The following is a 15,386-nucleotide window of genomic DNA, read 5'->3' as shown; positions in this document are numbered from 1 at the left end:
AGGCTTTGTCAGCTTATCATGGACGTGCATTCATCTACTCAAGGCATAGCACCCCCCAAAAAAATATATATCCATGCACAATAGGGGAAAGTTATTTGACTCCCTGCTGAATTTGTACGTTTGCTCTCGTGCAAAGAAATGAACAGTCTCTAATTTTAATGGTAGTTTTATTTTAATGGAGAGAAACAGATGTTTCTTATAGTTTCTCACCAGGTTTGCACACCCCTCAGGAGAGATTTTGGTCCTCTCCTCTTCACAGAAACTTTAAATCCTTTAGGTTTCTTTGCTTGTCAGTGGGGTTGGTGTTCTGTGGATCATACTCAGCATTTTCCTCCCAGTAAACATGGTTTCGTCCGACACCCAGGCCTTTTCTGAGTCACTGAGATGTTCACGGGGAAACCTAAGACCAGCCTGTGTGTGTGCCTTCTTGAGTAGGGGGACCTTGTAGCTGCTGAAAGATTACCAGTGGTGGTGTTCTTGGTGACTGTGGGCCCAACTGTTCTTATTCACCACCTTTTCTCATGATCATCCTCTTGCAAGCTCTTGCATGGGGCTCCAGACTGAGGGTGACTGTTGGTCATTTTAGTTTTCTTCAGTTTCACCTTCTCACCAAGCTTCTTACTGATGCTTTTGTTGTCCATTCGACAATTTTGGACAACTTTTTGGTCTTGACATGATGGTGGAGAGGTGTACTTTATATACATAACAAGATGAGCTCTGGCGTATCTTTAATTGACTGGTTGTATCCCTAACCCCTAGTCTGTGGGATCTAGAAATCTTTCTGGGTTGCAGAGGATCACTGAGTGACTTTTATTCTGTCTCTCTCCATTAAACCGAAACTGCCACAAAATACAAGACAGTTTGTTTATTTGTAAGTGGGCAAACTTACAAAAAAAATCCCCCATTGTTTATATTAAGATACTAAATCAATAGTTTTATCACATTAAAAGCAAGCAGTGAGTGTCATACTTACCAGAAACATCCTCTTGTAATCTTTCTTGTTGTGGATGTCACCTCAATATTTCAGGTTGGGGATCAGGCTTGAACATGTATCTGCAGAAAGAGTTTTTCCCCACATAAAGATTTATACACTAGTAAGAGGAAGAGACAGACAAAGCATGCATATTAGAAGGAGGCGCTGAGAGAGACTGGAACTAAAATGGTTTGAGTTGCACAGAGGATGAGGTGAGGAGCTGCCCACTAATCACTAACAATCAGCAGCCAAAGTTTGCGGTACACCCAGAACAACATATATGCATAAAAATGAACAAGTGTAAAGTCACCGAAGCTTGTAGCAATTTCTGTAAATCCCATTAGGTTATTTGTCGGCAATTATAATGAGCTATAATGTTCTGTGTAATTTTGCGTTGAGTTCTGCTACATAAGTCTTCCAATTAAGTCAGTTCATTTTTATTATTATTAGGGTCTAATTGTAGCTTACTGGTTTCCCGACTTGCCTCATGGGAAACAGATACTGGATTTAAAGCTGCTGGAACGTTGAGGTCTTTGTACAGTTTTCTTTATTTCCCTGGGTTGGCGTGGTTACTCGCAGCCTATTTTCTCCTGTGTGGCTTGAAGGGATGACAGTTGTGTATTTGTGTGTGTGGTGTCCATGACGGGCCTCCGATAGACTTTCAAGCAATCCCTTACCTGCTGATTTCCTCTTCATATAGCTGTGGATAACCTGGAATTATCACACAGGATTAAATAAAGGGCGTCCAATGAGGTTTTCAGAAGAGGCGGGAGTTCAGTGACTGGATGAAGTTGTTAAAAGACGCAGGACAGAAAAAGGATGGTGGTTGTTTAGTTAACTGGAGCCATTCTGCGTAGCTTTAAAAAGCTTTAATGGCACCTTTAACTTTAACGATCTGCCCTTTTTCAGCAAGAAATGTAACCTGAGTCCATTACTCAAAATATCACCTGAACACCTGAAGAGCTAGACTTTAAACTTTAGACCGCAACAAGAAAATGCTTTGGCGTATGATGATCACTGAGCGTTACTATAGTGCTGTGTATTATTTTACCAAAGTCATGCACAGAAGTAGATTAATGAATAAAACCTCGAGCTACTGAATGGTGTAGTTGTTCTCCCGCCGTCCGTGTCTGACTGCCGTGTGTGTGACTTGTTATTCTGATATTTGTGACTATAATTATAGCTCCTGCATTAACCGCAAAGCACGATTATGACAGTGCTATTTTAGGTGTCTATTCATTTCCTGCTTTTTAATGTTGCCTAATATCATTGCACCATGGAAGTCATTGGAAAAGTTCCCCCAGCGGACTCCATAGTTACTCATTGCCTTTGTTTTGTTTTTGCCTCATAAAGATCAGACTTAATGAGGAATTTTAACATTATCCCCAAGAAATATTGATTGCTGCGAGCTGGTTTTAATATCTGCTATATTTCTGTTTGACGTGGGAAAATACGCGACTAAAGTTAGCAGCGTGGGACGAATATGTTTCCAGTGATGCATGTAACGCCTACCATTTGACTCTTAAAAGTGGTGCTAACTATTATGTAGAAATATCCTGTTGGCAGGAGTTATTTCATTTACCCTTTTCACCCTTGGATATCCACCACTTGACTCATCTGCAGTCTTCCTTCCCTTCCCTATTTGCATCTATCAGTCAAGTCAGCAGGAAAAAGGGGTCTTCCTGAAAACTTTTGGCTTTTTTCTGCAGCAGAAAGAAAGAAATGAATGAAAGAATCTTGAAATGGTTCCAACCTGAGCTTGTTGTGTGCCATTAATTACCCCCGATAGCTATGGTGGTATAGCGGTGTGCTTAGGGGAGAGAAATAAACGCACAGAGTCTGAGTGTATCAAGTGTTTCCACCACCCCGTCTCTCCTCCCCTTCTTCCAGCTGATTTAACAGGGTTATTTAGTGTCTGTCCCCCTTATGGTTCACGTCCCAGCCACTATTTCGTCCGTAAAAGAAGAAGGGTTAGACAGAGGGAAAGAGAACAAATTGAGAGAGAAAGGAAGAGAGTCAGTGTGGCAGGAGTGTTTTGAGTTTGTTTGGAGAAGAGGGACTGGGATGAGGCAAGAGCCTGCTCTCTCTGACGTCAATGGACTGTTCCCTGGGCAATATGCCAGCCGTGTGTGTGTGTGTGTGTTCCAAGCACAAACAGTGGTCCTGTCCAATCATGACCTGCACATCAAGGTTGAGGTCTGTGACGACAGGGACGAGGGCAGCTGCCAAAACAAGATTATTACAATCCCCCCTCTGCGGTGCTTCCACTCTCTTTCCTCGCTTTTTCTTTTCTCTTACAGGTTCAGACACGACGAACTTAGCAGTAAAATTCATCCATAGTCTCAGGAGATTATATCATTAGTTTGAAAACAAATAACTAGCCTATCAGAATCCAGAGTACAGATGTGGTTTATTTCTGTGTGTGCAAAAAGTCAAAAGCCCCGGCTAATGTTAGCTTTTGGTGGGTTTATCTAAGGTTGTTTTCATTATCTTTGTGCGCGGACTGATTAGTCAGTTATTTTTGGAATGAAAAACATCCAAAGTGTAGTTTTAAATTGGGGCATGTTGTCCCTGATGTTTCCTTAGTGCTTTCCTCCCTTCATGCTTTTGAAACTCTCGGTTCTGTCTTTCTTCTGTTTTCTGGAACGTCTTTCTGTTACTGGCTCCTAACATCATCAGTTGACTCCCTAATCTTGGCCGAATGTTATGTGAATATTTTTTTTTATGTCCAAAGTGTTCCAGTTTTTCCTCTAAAAACATGCATAACACCGTCAAACCACTGCGTCAAAAGTTTGACCTGGCCGTGTCTTTTTGCCCTCTAGATAATGTCCAAGCCCGGCGATCAGGCCTCAGCTGCAGGCCCGGGTGCCTCAGGACCAGGCAGGCAACACCAGAGTCACCCAGAAGAGACGGAGGAGGAGCTTAGGGAGCACCAGGCGCTCTCCTCATCATCATCGTCCTCCTCTCCTACCTCTGGGCAAGAGACGGGGTTGCTACGTGGGGTGGTCATCAAGCAGGAGCCTCCGGATCCCCAGGAGCAAGAAGAGAGGGAGCAAAGAGAGAGGCAGGCTGAGCAGGACTTCCTGTTCAGACAGGTAAGCACGAATGGCGGGGACCAGTTGGAGTGGAAAAGACGGACTGGGCATGTAATTCAAATTCCACAAGTTTAATCTGGCATTTATAAAAAGGGAGAAACTTTCTTCTTTTGCATGACTCTAAAAGCAGTGTCAGATTCATATGTTTGACATAATGTCTTCATATATGTGCATGATGATTCAAACTGGCAGCGATTACACAGTATGGAGGATTCTTTTTGTATTACAGTAATCAGTAAGTGGTGTTGTAGCTGGGCTGAACAACACACTGATAGCAGTGACAGATGGAGCTTCTTGTGACTGAAACATTACACTCCACATTTGTTTGATCTGCCTTTCCTCCCGACTGGACTGACTACCCAACCCGCTTCCACTATAAATATGTGTATAAATATCCTCGAAATTAGTCTGTAGCACAACTTCATGCGGGCATACACGTGCAAGTATTTTATGTAAAAGCTGTTAGCAGCAACAAATCTCTCTGTTACATGTGAATTTGCACAGCGCAGTCTCTCTTTGGCCACATTAATACACAATTGAGACACCATGTCCTCAATATGTCCAGCCCATCCCTGCTGTCCGCTCAGCCAAATTCAATCAGACACTCCTCTCACTGTCGCCATGGCGCCCATAGTGTAGACAGACACACCCATCAGAGCAGGAAAACACGACTGCTTAGCGAGCACTGAAATATTCCACTCAGGTGCTTACAGATCATTTTAAAAACAATTACATGCTCCAAATAGTTACATAATAACTTTTCTTTTCTGTAAGCAGTTTAAAATAATTTTGACGCCTTAATGTGAAACACTCATGTTTGACACTATGTCAGCTAGAAAATGTTGCTTCAACAACCAAATGTAGTTTGGTTCTTTGCAACAGAATCTCTTTATGGAAGCTGATTAAACTGGGCGCTATAGCAAGTAGGAAGATGTTGGTATTTGGTGCCATCTTCTGGTGGGATACACATATTGCAGCCCAGCTTTCTGCTGAATATTGCACTGTCTGTGTTTGTGAGCAGCAGGCTCTGCTCTTAGAGCAGCAGCGGATCCACCAGTTGAGGAATTACCAAGCCTCCATGGAAGCAGCCGGGCTTTCGGCCAATTTTGCTGCCCACCGGCCTCTGTCGAGAGCGCAGTCATCGCCAGCCTCTTCCTCCTTCCCCATGGTCGTGCAGGAGCCGCCAGCCAAACCTCGATTCACTACAGGTCTGCTGAGTTACATAATTATTTCTTTGCACATACACACACACAGCAGTGATGCTTTTTATTGTCATGAGCACCACAGTAATCAAACACAATGCAGAGAGTGAGTAGCTGTGTGCAGCGTTTAAACATCCTAAACAGGGTTTTTGCTTATTGCACAATGATAACCTGTTGCTTTAGAAGAAGCAGGTGCAATAGATGATAATCACACCACGTCTTATGGTGTGACCGTAAAAATGTCATCGTGACAGCTGTTTCTATCCTTGTTGTCAGTGATGCATAATCACCCATATGTTTGTGCGTGGTGGTGTGTGAATTTCCCAGGTCTTGTGTATGAGTCTTTGATGCAGAAGCACCAGTGCATATGTGGTAGCACAACAAGTCATCCAGAGCACGCTGGCCGCATTCAGAGCATCTGGTCCCGACTGCAGGAAACAGGCCTCAGGGCGCACTGTGAGGTAAAGACAAAGTTAGACTTGTATTATTATTGAAGGACAATTAGAAAATGTACATGAGTATTTAGCTTTCAGAGGCAAACAATAAGAATCGTTGTCAGTCTTTGGAAACGTTGGGAAATCAAATGTTAACTTCACTGACGTTTATGCAGTCGTCTCCTGGTTTGATTGATGCTAAACGCTCTACACTAGAAGCTACGCTCATATGTTTTCCCTCACATTCATAATGCACTTGTCTGTCGCACACACACCCTCTAAAATAGTCAGGTGCACTGGGACAATTCAGGGTTCAGTATCTCATCTAAGAACACTTATGGAGCAGGCCAGGAGTCAAATTACCCACCACACCTGCCCATATTTAAAAAACAGAAAAAAAACAGCACATTTGCTGTTGTGTCATTGGAAATTGTTTCATATATTAGTGTTTGTGTTATTTTCCCCTGACAGTGATGTTTTACCACTTTATTGCAGGTTGTTGTCGTAGCCAGAAGGAGGCAGTGTTAATGCACTTCTTTTAACGCTTGTCCTTATAGGTGAAAACTCTCACATTGAGGTTTCGAATATGATCTAATATTAAACTGACTCAGTGACAACACTGGGACGCCCTGTATATTATTTCTTCGGGCTAACAATATGATAAAATTTCTGCAGAACTCTGCTCTCCTATCCTGTTTTTGCGGGCAGTTTAAATGCGGAGCATGAAAAGCTAATCAGAAGTTGTGTATCTTTTTTTTCCTCTCTGTTTTCAGTGTATCCGTGGTAGGAAGGCCTCATTGGAGGAGTTGCAAACAGTCCACTCGGAAGCCCATGTCATGCTATATGGAACTAACCCGCTGCGGCAGAAACTAGACAGTAAGACATGCTTCCTCACACACATTCACAAACACACTTTTTCCAAGCGTGCACTGCTTCACCTCCTAGACTAGATTATTCATTAGTTTAGTCTAAAAAAACTGTGGATGCTTTAAGACTTACTGGGTTTTTGAGAATTGTAGAGTTTCATGCATTTATTCACAAGTCTGGAGTTGACCGCCTGACTCTGCAGGGTCCGTTTAAAGGAATCTGTTCTAATGCTTAAATCGTATCATAACTAAAGGTCCTTCTAATAAAGTCCCCAGAGGTGTTACGATAAGACAAGGACCAACTAGAGCTGCTAAACTAAAAGTCTCACAGGCTGCTTAGTCACTTATGTCTGGCCTTAAAGTGCAGGTGTAGTGAAGTAGTCTGCATTTTGTGAAAAAACCAAAGTGGCGAGCCCCAGTGGTGATCTTGGCTTTCATTCAGTGGAGGCATAAATTCCTCTTATTATTACTGCTCACACAGGAGTCTTACCAGATACTCCTGTGTGAGCTTCAGCGTACAAGTGGGATAGCCTACAGTAAGAGCTGGAGTAAAGGAATAAACCACAAAGGTGGCGGCTAATCAGGAATTAAAGTATTCACACTATATTAAATATCTGTTAGTGGTGTAGTGTTTAACTCTGGATTAGGATTATGTTAAGCAGTCAGATTTAATTTCAAAAGAAATTACAAATAATAAAGTAAGCTGATGTTGTTTTGTTTGAAAGGAAATTAAAAGTGTAAGCACACATTTGAAAAGAGTCGACTCAGGTTCAGTAACTACGTCAGCTTAGTTTGTTTTCAGACATGTCAGAAATGTGAAGTTTATTGATTTTCTTCTTCAGTGACAAACTGACCCCTCTCTGGCCAAATCTAGATTTTTTTTCCTGAAGAAGGCTTGATTGAGAGGTCAAGCAGATACTTTTTTCTTCACCTCACCTAATTAAAGCATGCCCTTGTGTACTGTTGCTGTTAGATAAGGTCACAAAGTCAAATAGTTGGTTTTAAGGGTGTCCGTGAGTCTGCAGTGCAACCTCTTCCCTTAATAACCTTTCACTTTTGCTTTCTCTCTTTCTAATTCCTCACTTCATTTCTTTCTCTTCAGGTTCAGTAAATCCCATGTTTGTGAGGTTGCCGTGTGGAGGCATAGGGGTAAGTCACTTACTCTGTTTGTTAATTCATGCTTAAGTCATCTTCCAAATATTCACTGTCTAATTAAGCATTTGTAATTTGCGCTCTTGATATTTCTTGGAAAAGGCCATTGTTAGTCATACTGGTTTATTCAGTGGAAAATTGTTGTAATAGACGCTTGTGTTTTTACAACAGTGTTAGTCTAATCAATACCCATCTGACACAGCTCCATCAGACTCTGGAACGAAGCAAATAAGCATAGTTTCAGCCTTATCAAATAGCAGTATAATAAGTGTCTCCTTCGCCCACTCATTCTGCCCCCTGCCTAAATAATGGTCCCATTTGTTCTCGTTGCACCAAACAAACACACACACACACAGCCTTGACACACTAGCACGCAGACGCACACAAACACACACAAACACCACCCCTCAAGGACCAGAGGCAACAAAAGCTGTTGCTCGCCTTTCCGCCGTGTTAGTAATTGTAACCAGATGTTACGAGCTGTGTGTGTGCGTGTGTGTGTGTGTGGAGCAGGGGGTATGACTTTGTTTGTGTGCATTGCATAGTTTGTGTTTGGGGATGCTTGTGTGCTAAGGCAATGATTTCGATGGCTGCTTCAAGTTGGAAGTGATAATGTATCTGAAAACGGATACATTGGAACAGTTGTGCACCTGTTTGTGTGTGTGTGCATGTGTGTGTGTGCATGTGTGTGTTTCCATGCTTTTTTTGTTGTTGTCTTCACAATATTGAGCATTTGAAAGGCTACATCATGCCTACCTTGCCACATACTTGATCTCTCTACATCGTTCCTCATCTCCTCATACCTCTGTTTCCTTTCTCCTCTTCTTGCCTCCTTTGGGGCCACCACTCCTGCTGCTGCGGTGGGAACAAGAAAAGCCAGAGTTCTGCGTTGCTCCGTTCTGCTCTTTATAATGGCAAATGGGACTAAATTGTTGTTTTCCTGTCATACACACACATACAAGTCTTACATACACACACTCACTCGCTTGCAGAGGAAGGGGGTTGAAATTAAGCTGTCAGCCTGTGGAGAACCATCATTCTGTCATACCAGCACGTTCCCGCTATTTTCTGCCTCTAACACATACACACACTCACACACACACACACACACGCACACACACACACGCACTACTTCCCTTTCACTTTTCCCCGACGAGCTTGTGTCCCCCTCCAGGCTCGAGGCAAAACTAAACATCAACATGGGAAATAATAAAGCACTCACGCTGCTTCAGAGCAGCATCTGTTTGCGCTCATTAACCTGACTTGTATATATGATTCAGTTTCCCATTCACTCACTCACTTGACTCTTGATTTGCTCGCTCGCTCAGTCATTGACTCGGCTACTACATACTGTCATCCACTTACACCGCGTTCCCCGCTCTTCACATTGGGTTCCATTAGTCACTCATCAACAATGCACTCCATACTTCCTCACTCCCTCCTTTTTTTTGTATCTTTAGTGTATGTTGAGCGCTCCACAGTTTCATTTCATGACAAATTCTTTCTTGGCGCAACTTTAAAAGAGCCCCTTTTCTTCTCTGTGGATATTATTATGGAGTAATCATCCGGCCTCGATCAGTTTCGTCACTGGAGACCGGAGGAAGAGGGGGGGCGGCTGCCTGAAAGGCTGTCTACTCGCTCGGCTCGCTGACTGGTTGAAGGACCGAGGATCTGACTGGGTGGCTAAGGTTAATGTTCCACTCGGTCAGTTGACTGACTGAAAGGCCAGCGGCGTGGATGAAAGGGCGAGCGACTGGCAGGTTAAAGTTAACATATTCAAAGACCCCCAGGTTTACATCAGGAAAGACTCGCTTAGAGCTCTGGCGTCGGCCGCTCTGCACATGTGTGCACGGTTCAAAACACACTGACACACAGGCCTTCCCTTTCTTCTTTTCCTCAGCCAGCTTCTTCTCTCTGTGTTTATCGTGTGCTCCATCTGCCTGCAGTATCTGCCATGCCTGATGGAGGGTGTGTATATTATCCTGTGCGTGGCCCTCTGCGTACAATCAATCACACAGACTATTGTGGTCTGTTTGGCTTGTATGCATGCGTGTGGAGGTACTGTAGTGATTTGGGCTGGGGGGGGGGGCTGCCCGTGCTTCTGCATTAATCAGGCTTGACCACTGAATAGTTGCCCCGTGTCTAAGCATGCTCAAACACACACACGTCGGGTATTCATATCTTATGGGTATATCTAATTGACATAAAGCTTTCCCTATCCCCTCACCCTACCCCTAACCATGAAATATGAATGCCTAACCCTTACCCTATACCTAACCATAACCCTATTGTAACCCTGTCACTAAAGCCACATTTTGAGTCTCAGAAATGCCTTCAGACTTGCCGGAACCAGGATTTTGGTCCTCACACGTGTAGTAAACGTCCATTTCTTGGTCCCCACAAAGATATGATTACACACACACACACACACGTGCATTTTAGTCTTTTTTTTTTTTCTTTTTTTTTTTTAAAAACCTCATGTTCTATACCAAAAAATAAATGAATTTTTTAATCGTTTTTTTTTTTCTTCTGTCGTGTAATATTTTAAGGTGGATAAATTATGGAATGTCTCTAAATATCTGTTGTTTGCCTGAAAACTCCTCTATATGGTTTAACCTTAAAACTGACGCATAAACTGACAGCTTACTATAAATTTGCTGCTTAACCTGTTATTAATTAAGGCTTTTGTGTTTTCATCATATTATACTTAAATCTTTGATTGGTCTCTGGAGTGCAGAGTTACAGTGTCATATCCTTAAGGATCAAAGGGATTTTTAGAAAGTCTGTTGTATTATACACAGCACGATGAATCCTCCAATTTTATGTCTCGTAGTGTTTCTCTCTATTGTTTTCCTCACAGTGAATAAATTTTCCAGCCCTTCTTGCACCACTGCAGACAAACTTTCAAAGAGTAACTTTGATGCTGTGAAATGACACAAGCTAAATGATTTCAAATGTGCTCAGTTTTACGACTTCTGCCCCACTCAAGTGCTGTCAGTAACACCAGCAAAATATAGATAAGTGGAAAACAGTATGGAGTTGCATATTTTGGCTTCGTTTGAAAATGTTATTTAAACAATACAAGGCCTCATGTGTGTTTGTGTGTGTTGGCAGGTGGACAGCGACACCATTTGGAATGAAGTCCATTCATCCAGCGCAGCGCGTCTGGCTGTTGGCTCTGTGGTGGAGCTCGTCTTCAAAGTAGCATCGGGAGAACTGAAGGTTGGTTTGGATGCTCCGTGGAGTTCGATTAGTCATGGCTGTTTGCAGGGCTGCAGTGTATTTTTAGGCATTGGAGCACTTGTGGTCTTTAGGAGCGGGTAAATGTGCGTTAACCTTTAAATGCTATGTGAAACCTAACTCAAATGGACTCTGCAGTATAATTGGTCCCCTCCAACTTCGAGGGGTTTGATTTTAATATCCTTGTTAAGGTCTTACTGCTCTAGTCGATTTTCCACCTGAGTTCCAGTCACATAGGCTTACAGACAGAACAAGGCCCAGCGCAAAGAGAGCACTATATCAGGTCACCTCTAGTAATGTGCTATCTGGCCGTACTTCCAGACACCTTAAAGAAAAAAAACAAGGAAAAAGTTCCAGAACCAACTTTCGCACCTCCCAGACAGACATCCCCACCCCATCACGCCTCTCCCCATCCCAGCCAGACTCGTGCGTCTGTGGCGGTGGCGGCTTGCTGTTTGAACCCAGCAGGGAGACCCGGTGCACACGCACCGCAAGCGCCAGCAGTCCCCATTAATAGGCCCCCTTTAGAAGTGTTGCACCAAAGCCACCTGCAGACCAGGTTAGCGTTAGCTTTGCACCAGTATAGCATAACAGTAGCACACCATGCTGATACCCAGCTGAGTTTTGGGTGGGGTTGCTAGCATCCTGCCATCATGTTGAGTGGGCATGAGTGATTGTGCATCACTTTGCACAATTAACAACAACACAGTTTAGTTTGAGTGATTTCCTGCTTAAAGTTTGCTGGTATTGACTTACCCTCAAATTAATGCTTGTATACACACGCACACACACACACTCACACAAACACACGCATGCTTACACACATGCAGACGGTTCTCTAAGGATCCTTCATGGCCAAATGACCAAATTCCACCTGCACCAACAACTCTATGAACTCCACAGAAAGCCATAAATCTACTGAAGGCACACATTCACACTCCCTCACTCCCTCACTCCCTCACTCTCACACACACACACACACACACACACACTTCTGTCTCTGCGGCTGCTACTTTCTGTTTCCCCCCACGTCTGTTTTAATTTAATTACTTTTTTCTTTGTATAGAGAAACTTCACTCCCTCACATACATATGGTACCGTACAGAGTTCTTTAACCGTGTGTGGGGAAACCAGTAGAGGCAGTTGTCGCTACAGTAATCTTCCGGCTGGCTGCTAATCCGCTGCAGCTGACTCAACATCATTAGTCCAGTTTGCAATCGCTCTACATAAGCTCAAACATCTATCTAATGTCCCCACATTGCGCTGGGACCCTCCAAAAACAATTGCTTGGAGTACTGCCTTGACAAAGCTCGCCTTAACAGACTCATTGTTCCCGTGAGGACACGCATGCACTTTCAGTGGGAGAAGCTAACATCTGTATTCTTTAGAATACAGAAATAGATTTTAATACTTCTGAATGTATTTGTGTTCTTTCTGTTCATCGACACATTACTCGTCCTTACGGGGTAAATAGCGATGCTGGGAAAATAATGTGTTCATAGTTATAGTCCAGTTGTGTTAGCATGCTTTTTAGGTTAATTTGTGATGAGTTGGCTGTAAGTATGAATGTGAGAGTGTGTGGTTAAGCGTCACTCTGTGTTAGCCCTGTGATGGATTGGACACCTGTCCAGGGGACCACACGAGGGGCTAATTCAGCCTGTGTAGGCCCACTATCCCAAGCCCCCACGTTAAATAAGCAATTAAGAAACTGTCCAAGCGCAGTCGTTATGGATTTCCATGTGTGGGTTTTTGCATGCAGCAGTGGATTTGTGAAAACTATTTTTTACTAGTCTTTTAAATGAAGTGAGCAGGCGTGTCATCTGTGATCTGTTTTTGCCGACAGAATGGCTTCGCTATCGTTCGACCCCCTGGACACCACGCTGAGGAGAGCACACCTATGTAAGTAATCCACACCTTATCTTACAAAGCTGTTTTCCTCATCCTCTTACATTCAGTGTTTCTGTACTTTTTATACAGCACTTACTGCATGATGCAAATAATATTGCTTAAGCATGAGTATAAAATTTAAAATGTCATCATTTTGTTGCTGTCTTCTTCTCTTTTTTTTTTTTTTGTTCAATCCTCAGGGGTTTCTGTTATTTTAACTCAGTCGCCATAGCAGCCAAGCTCCTGCAGCAGAGGCTCAATGTCAGTAAAATCCTCATCGTAGACTGGGTGAGTTTCTCAGTGGGATGTTTGTTACATGACAGCATACCTGTATGCACAGGTAGTGCATTGGTGATCTGTAGGTGCAACACAGAGCTGTAGACGTCTGCTCTCACTTGAAGGACAAAGAGTTGAGAGAGAAACTGATAACGTGGGCTAGCTACTCTTTGTTTCTCTTTATGCTCGTGTTGTATCCCAGAATAATCCCTTCTGCATAACTACTTTAAAATAATTTTTTATACCATAAAGTGTGAAAGAAAGAGACTGTCAGCTGACAAAGGCACAAACGTCTCACTAACTTCTATTAACAAAGAAAAGAAAATAGCTACTAGATTCATGAGGCAGTAAAAATATAAAAATCCTCATTATGTTATCTGTTCCACTTGTTTTTAAATTGCGAGGGGTTATGAACATAGCAGCCGCAAACTGAGCTCTTGTCTGGCTATTTGGGTCAGATGCTATCCCTTTTTTCTTCACAGAGAAAAAAATAAAATTTATAAGAAGGTATGACGGAGCTTTTGTCGTGTCCAGGAGCGGTGCTGTTCAGTGGCATCCCTGGCTGGTCACGGCCATTCCCCAAAGCCTTTGAAGGGCCTTTTAATTTCCTCTCTGTCTGTCACAGGGGGACGCTGAGTGCAGGCTCATTGTCATGGCACTCGCCTCCAGCCGCCGGGACATTTTTAGAAATTGTGTACTATAGCATTCATAGACATAGACAATGAGGTCATTTATAACTGACGCTTTTGGCAAAAGTGAGCAGCTGTTGAAGTCGAGTGTTTTATTGAATCATGCTGAATCCTTTTGTGACATCGCAACAGGCTGGAAGGAGATGATATAGTCTGGCAGTATAGGACTCTCTCTCTGCATCAGTCAGCTGGTCCAAGTGGAGGTGCAGAGATTGATGGTCCCGTTGAGTTTCTGTGAAACTCATTAATTTCCTCAAACCTATTCATCATAATCCATCTTAATGACGAGGCAGTCTCTATGTGCCCCTGGTATTTGGTTTTTCTTTGACCGAAGAGATTTAAAGGATAATTACACTGAAAATATTATTATATGCATATTTCTTAATAACAATATGCCCATTATAATCTTTCCAGGATGTCCACCATGGCAATGGCACCCAGCAGGCCTTCTACGCTGACCCCAGTGTCCTTTACCTGTCCCTGCATCGTTACGATGATGGGAATTTCTTCCCGGGTAGTGGCGCACCCGATGAGGTAAAGACGACGAATACTTTGACTAAACTTTTCAGACCCAGCCTTCGGTCAGCCCACACATAACAAACCCATTCACGTGTGTTTGTGCTTCCTAGGTGGGCAGTGGAGCCGGTGAAGGTTTTAACGTGAACATGGCCTTTACCGGGGGACTGGACCCTCCTATGGGGGATACAGAGTATCTAGCTGCATTCAGGTAAGACAGTGATGTCACTCACTGCAGTCTAATTCTTCCTGTCATAGCCTTGGAGTATGAAGTACAGTGTGTAACAAATTACCTGTTGGTAACTGTTAAGAACTTATGCTGGTCACCCTTATCCCATCTGATTCCCGTTAGGCGCGCTCCTATAACTATACATCAGCTTCCACAGATACAGGCATGCACTCGGTGCAGACATGTACCTGTCTCTCATACATTTTTAGTTCACACAGCTGGAAAGGAGAAGGCCTGGATTGGTTCCAGCGCTCTTTGAAGATGAGTCCATGTTTGCAACTGTCTGTCCATCTGGCCCGAGCCCGACACATCAAACCAACAGGCCACTGGCTCATCGCGGGTTTAGGCACGCAATCCCCCGGAAGTACACCTTAGCTTCTTAATGCACCCCAGAACCCAGGGTGCTCTCGCTCCCCATCTCTCTCCTTTGTATTCTTCTCTCTCCTCCTCATCCTCCTCTTTCTACCCTGCTCTTTGCATCTGCGTTGATGACAGCCACATAATGTATGTCATACTGCAGCTATTACTTATAATCTATGACTGAAGCCAGTAGCTGCTGCCTCATTCTCATTCCCTCTACTATCATACACGTGCTACTCTCAGGAATTTATAAATAAATAAAACCACAAAAAGAGACTAGTAACCGTGCTCTGTATTAAATCACCTTTTAAATGTTAATGACTGTGTTGACAGTTGAGATGAATATAACTGAGAGCTCTCCAATACTAACAGCACAAGAGACCATTAGGAAGACCTTAAATTACTAAGTTATTACTTTTATAACTCTGTATTTATGTTTATTTGCGTTAGGAGGGGAAAGAATTAAC

At 43.2% G+C, this 15,386-nt stretch overlaps 1 protein-coding gene across 3 annotated transcripts in view; it reads left to right on the top strand.

Moving 5' to 3' along the window:
* The window catches only part of hdac4 (histone deacetylase 4), a 119,970-nt gene that overhangs the window by 85,566 nt on the left and 19,018 nt on the right, over positions 1-15,386 (top strand). For all 3 annotated transcript variants that reach the window (XM_084908257.1, XM_084908255.1, XM_084908258.1), the window contains 10 exons: positions 3,796-4,068; positions 5,090-5,276; positions 5,598-5,731; positions 6,478-6,580; positions 7,673-7,719; positions 10,837-10,944; positions 12,806-12,861; positions 13,050-13,137; positions 14,229-14,348; positions 14,444-14,541. In XM_084908257.1, coding sequence (XP_084764383.1) covers positions 3,796-4,068; positions 5,090-5,276; positions 5,598-5,731; positions 6,478-6,580; positions 7,673-7,719; positions 10,837-10,944; positions 12,806-12,861; positions 13,050-13,137; positions 14,229-14,348; positions 14,444-14,541 — 1,214 coding nt within the window. The remainder of the gene's footprint in view (positions 1-3,795; positions 4,069-5,089; positions 5,277-5,597; positions 5,732-6,477; positions 6,581-7,672; positions 7,720-10,836; positions 10,945-12,805; positions 12,862-13,049; positions 13,138-14,228; positions 14,349-14,443; positions 14,542-15,386) is intronic.

Source organism: Perissodus microlepis, chromosome 16 (genome assembly GCF_051167445.1).
Source record: "Perissodus microlepis isolate ML-2025 ecotype Zambia chromosome 16, ASM5116744v1, whole genome shotgun sequence".
NCBI classification, from domain to species: Eukaryota; Metazoa; Chordata; class Actinopteri; order Cichliformes; family Cichlidae; genus Perissodus; species Perissodus microlepis.
Note: the sequence above shows the minus strand (reverse complement) of the source record. Positions and strands in the feature narration are given on the sequence as shown.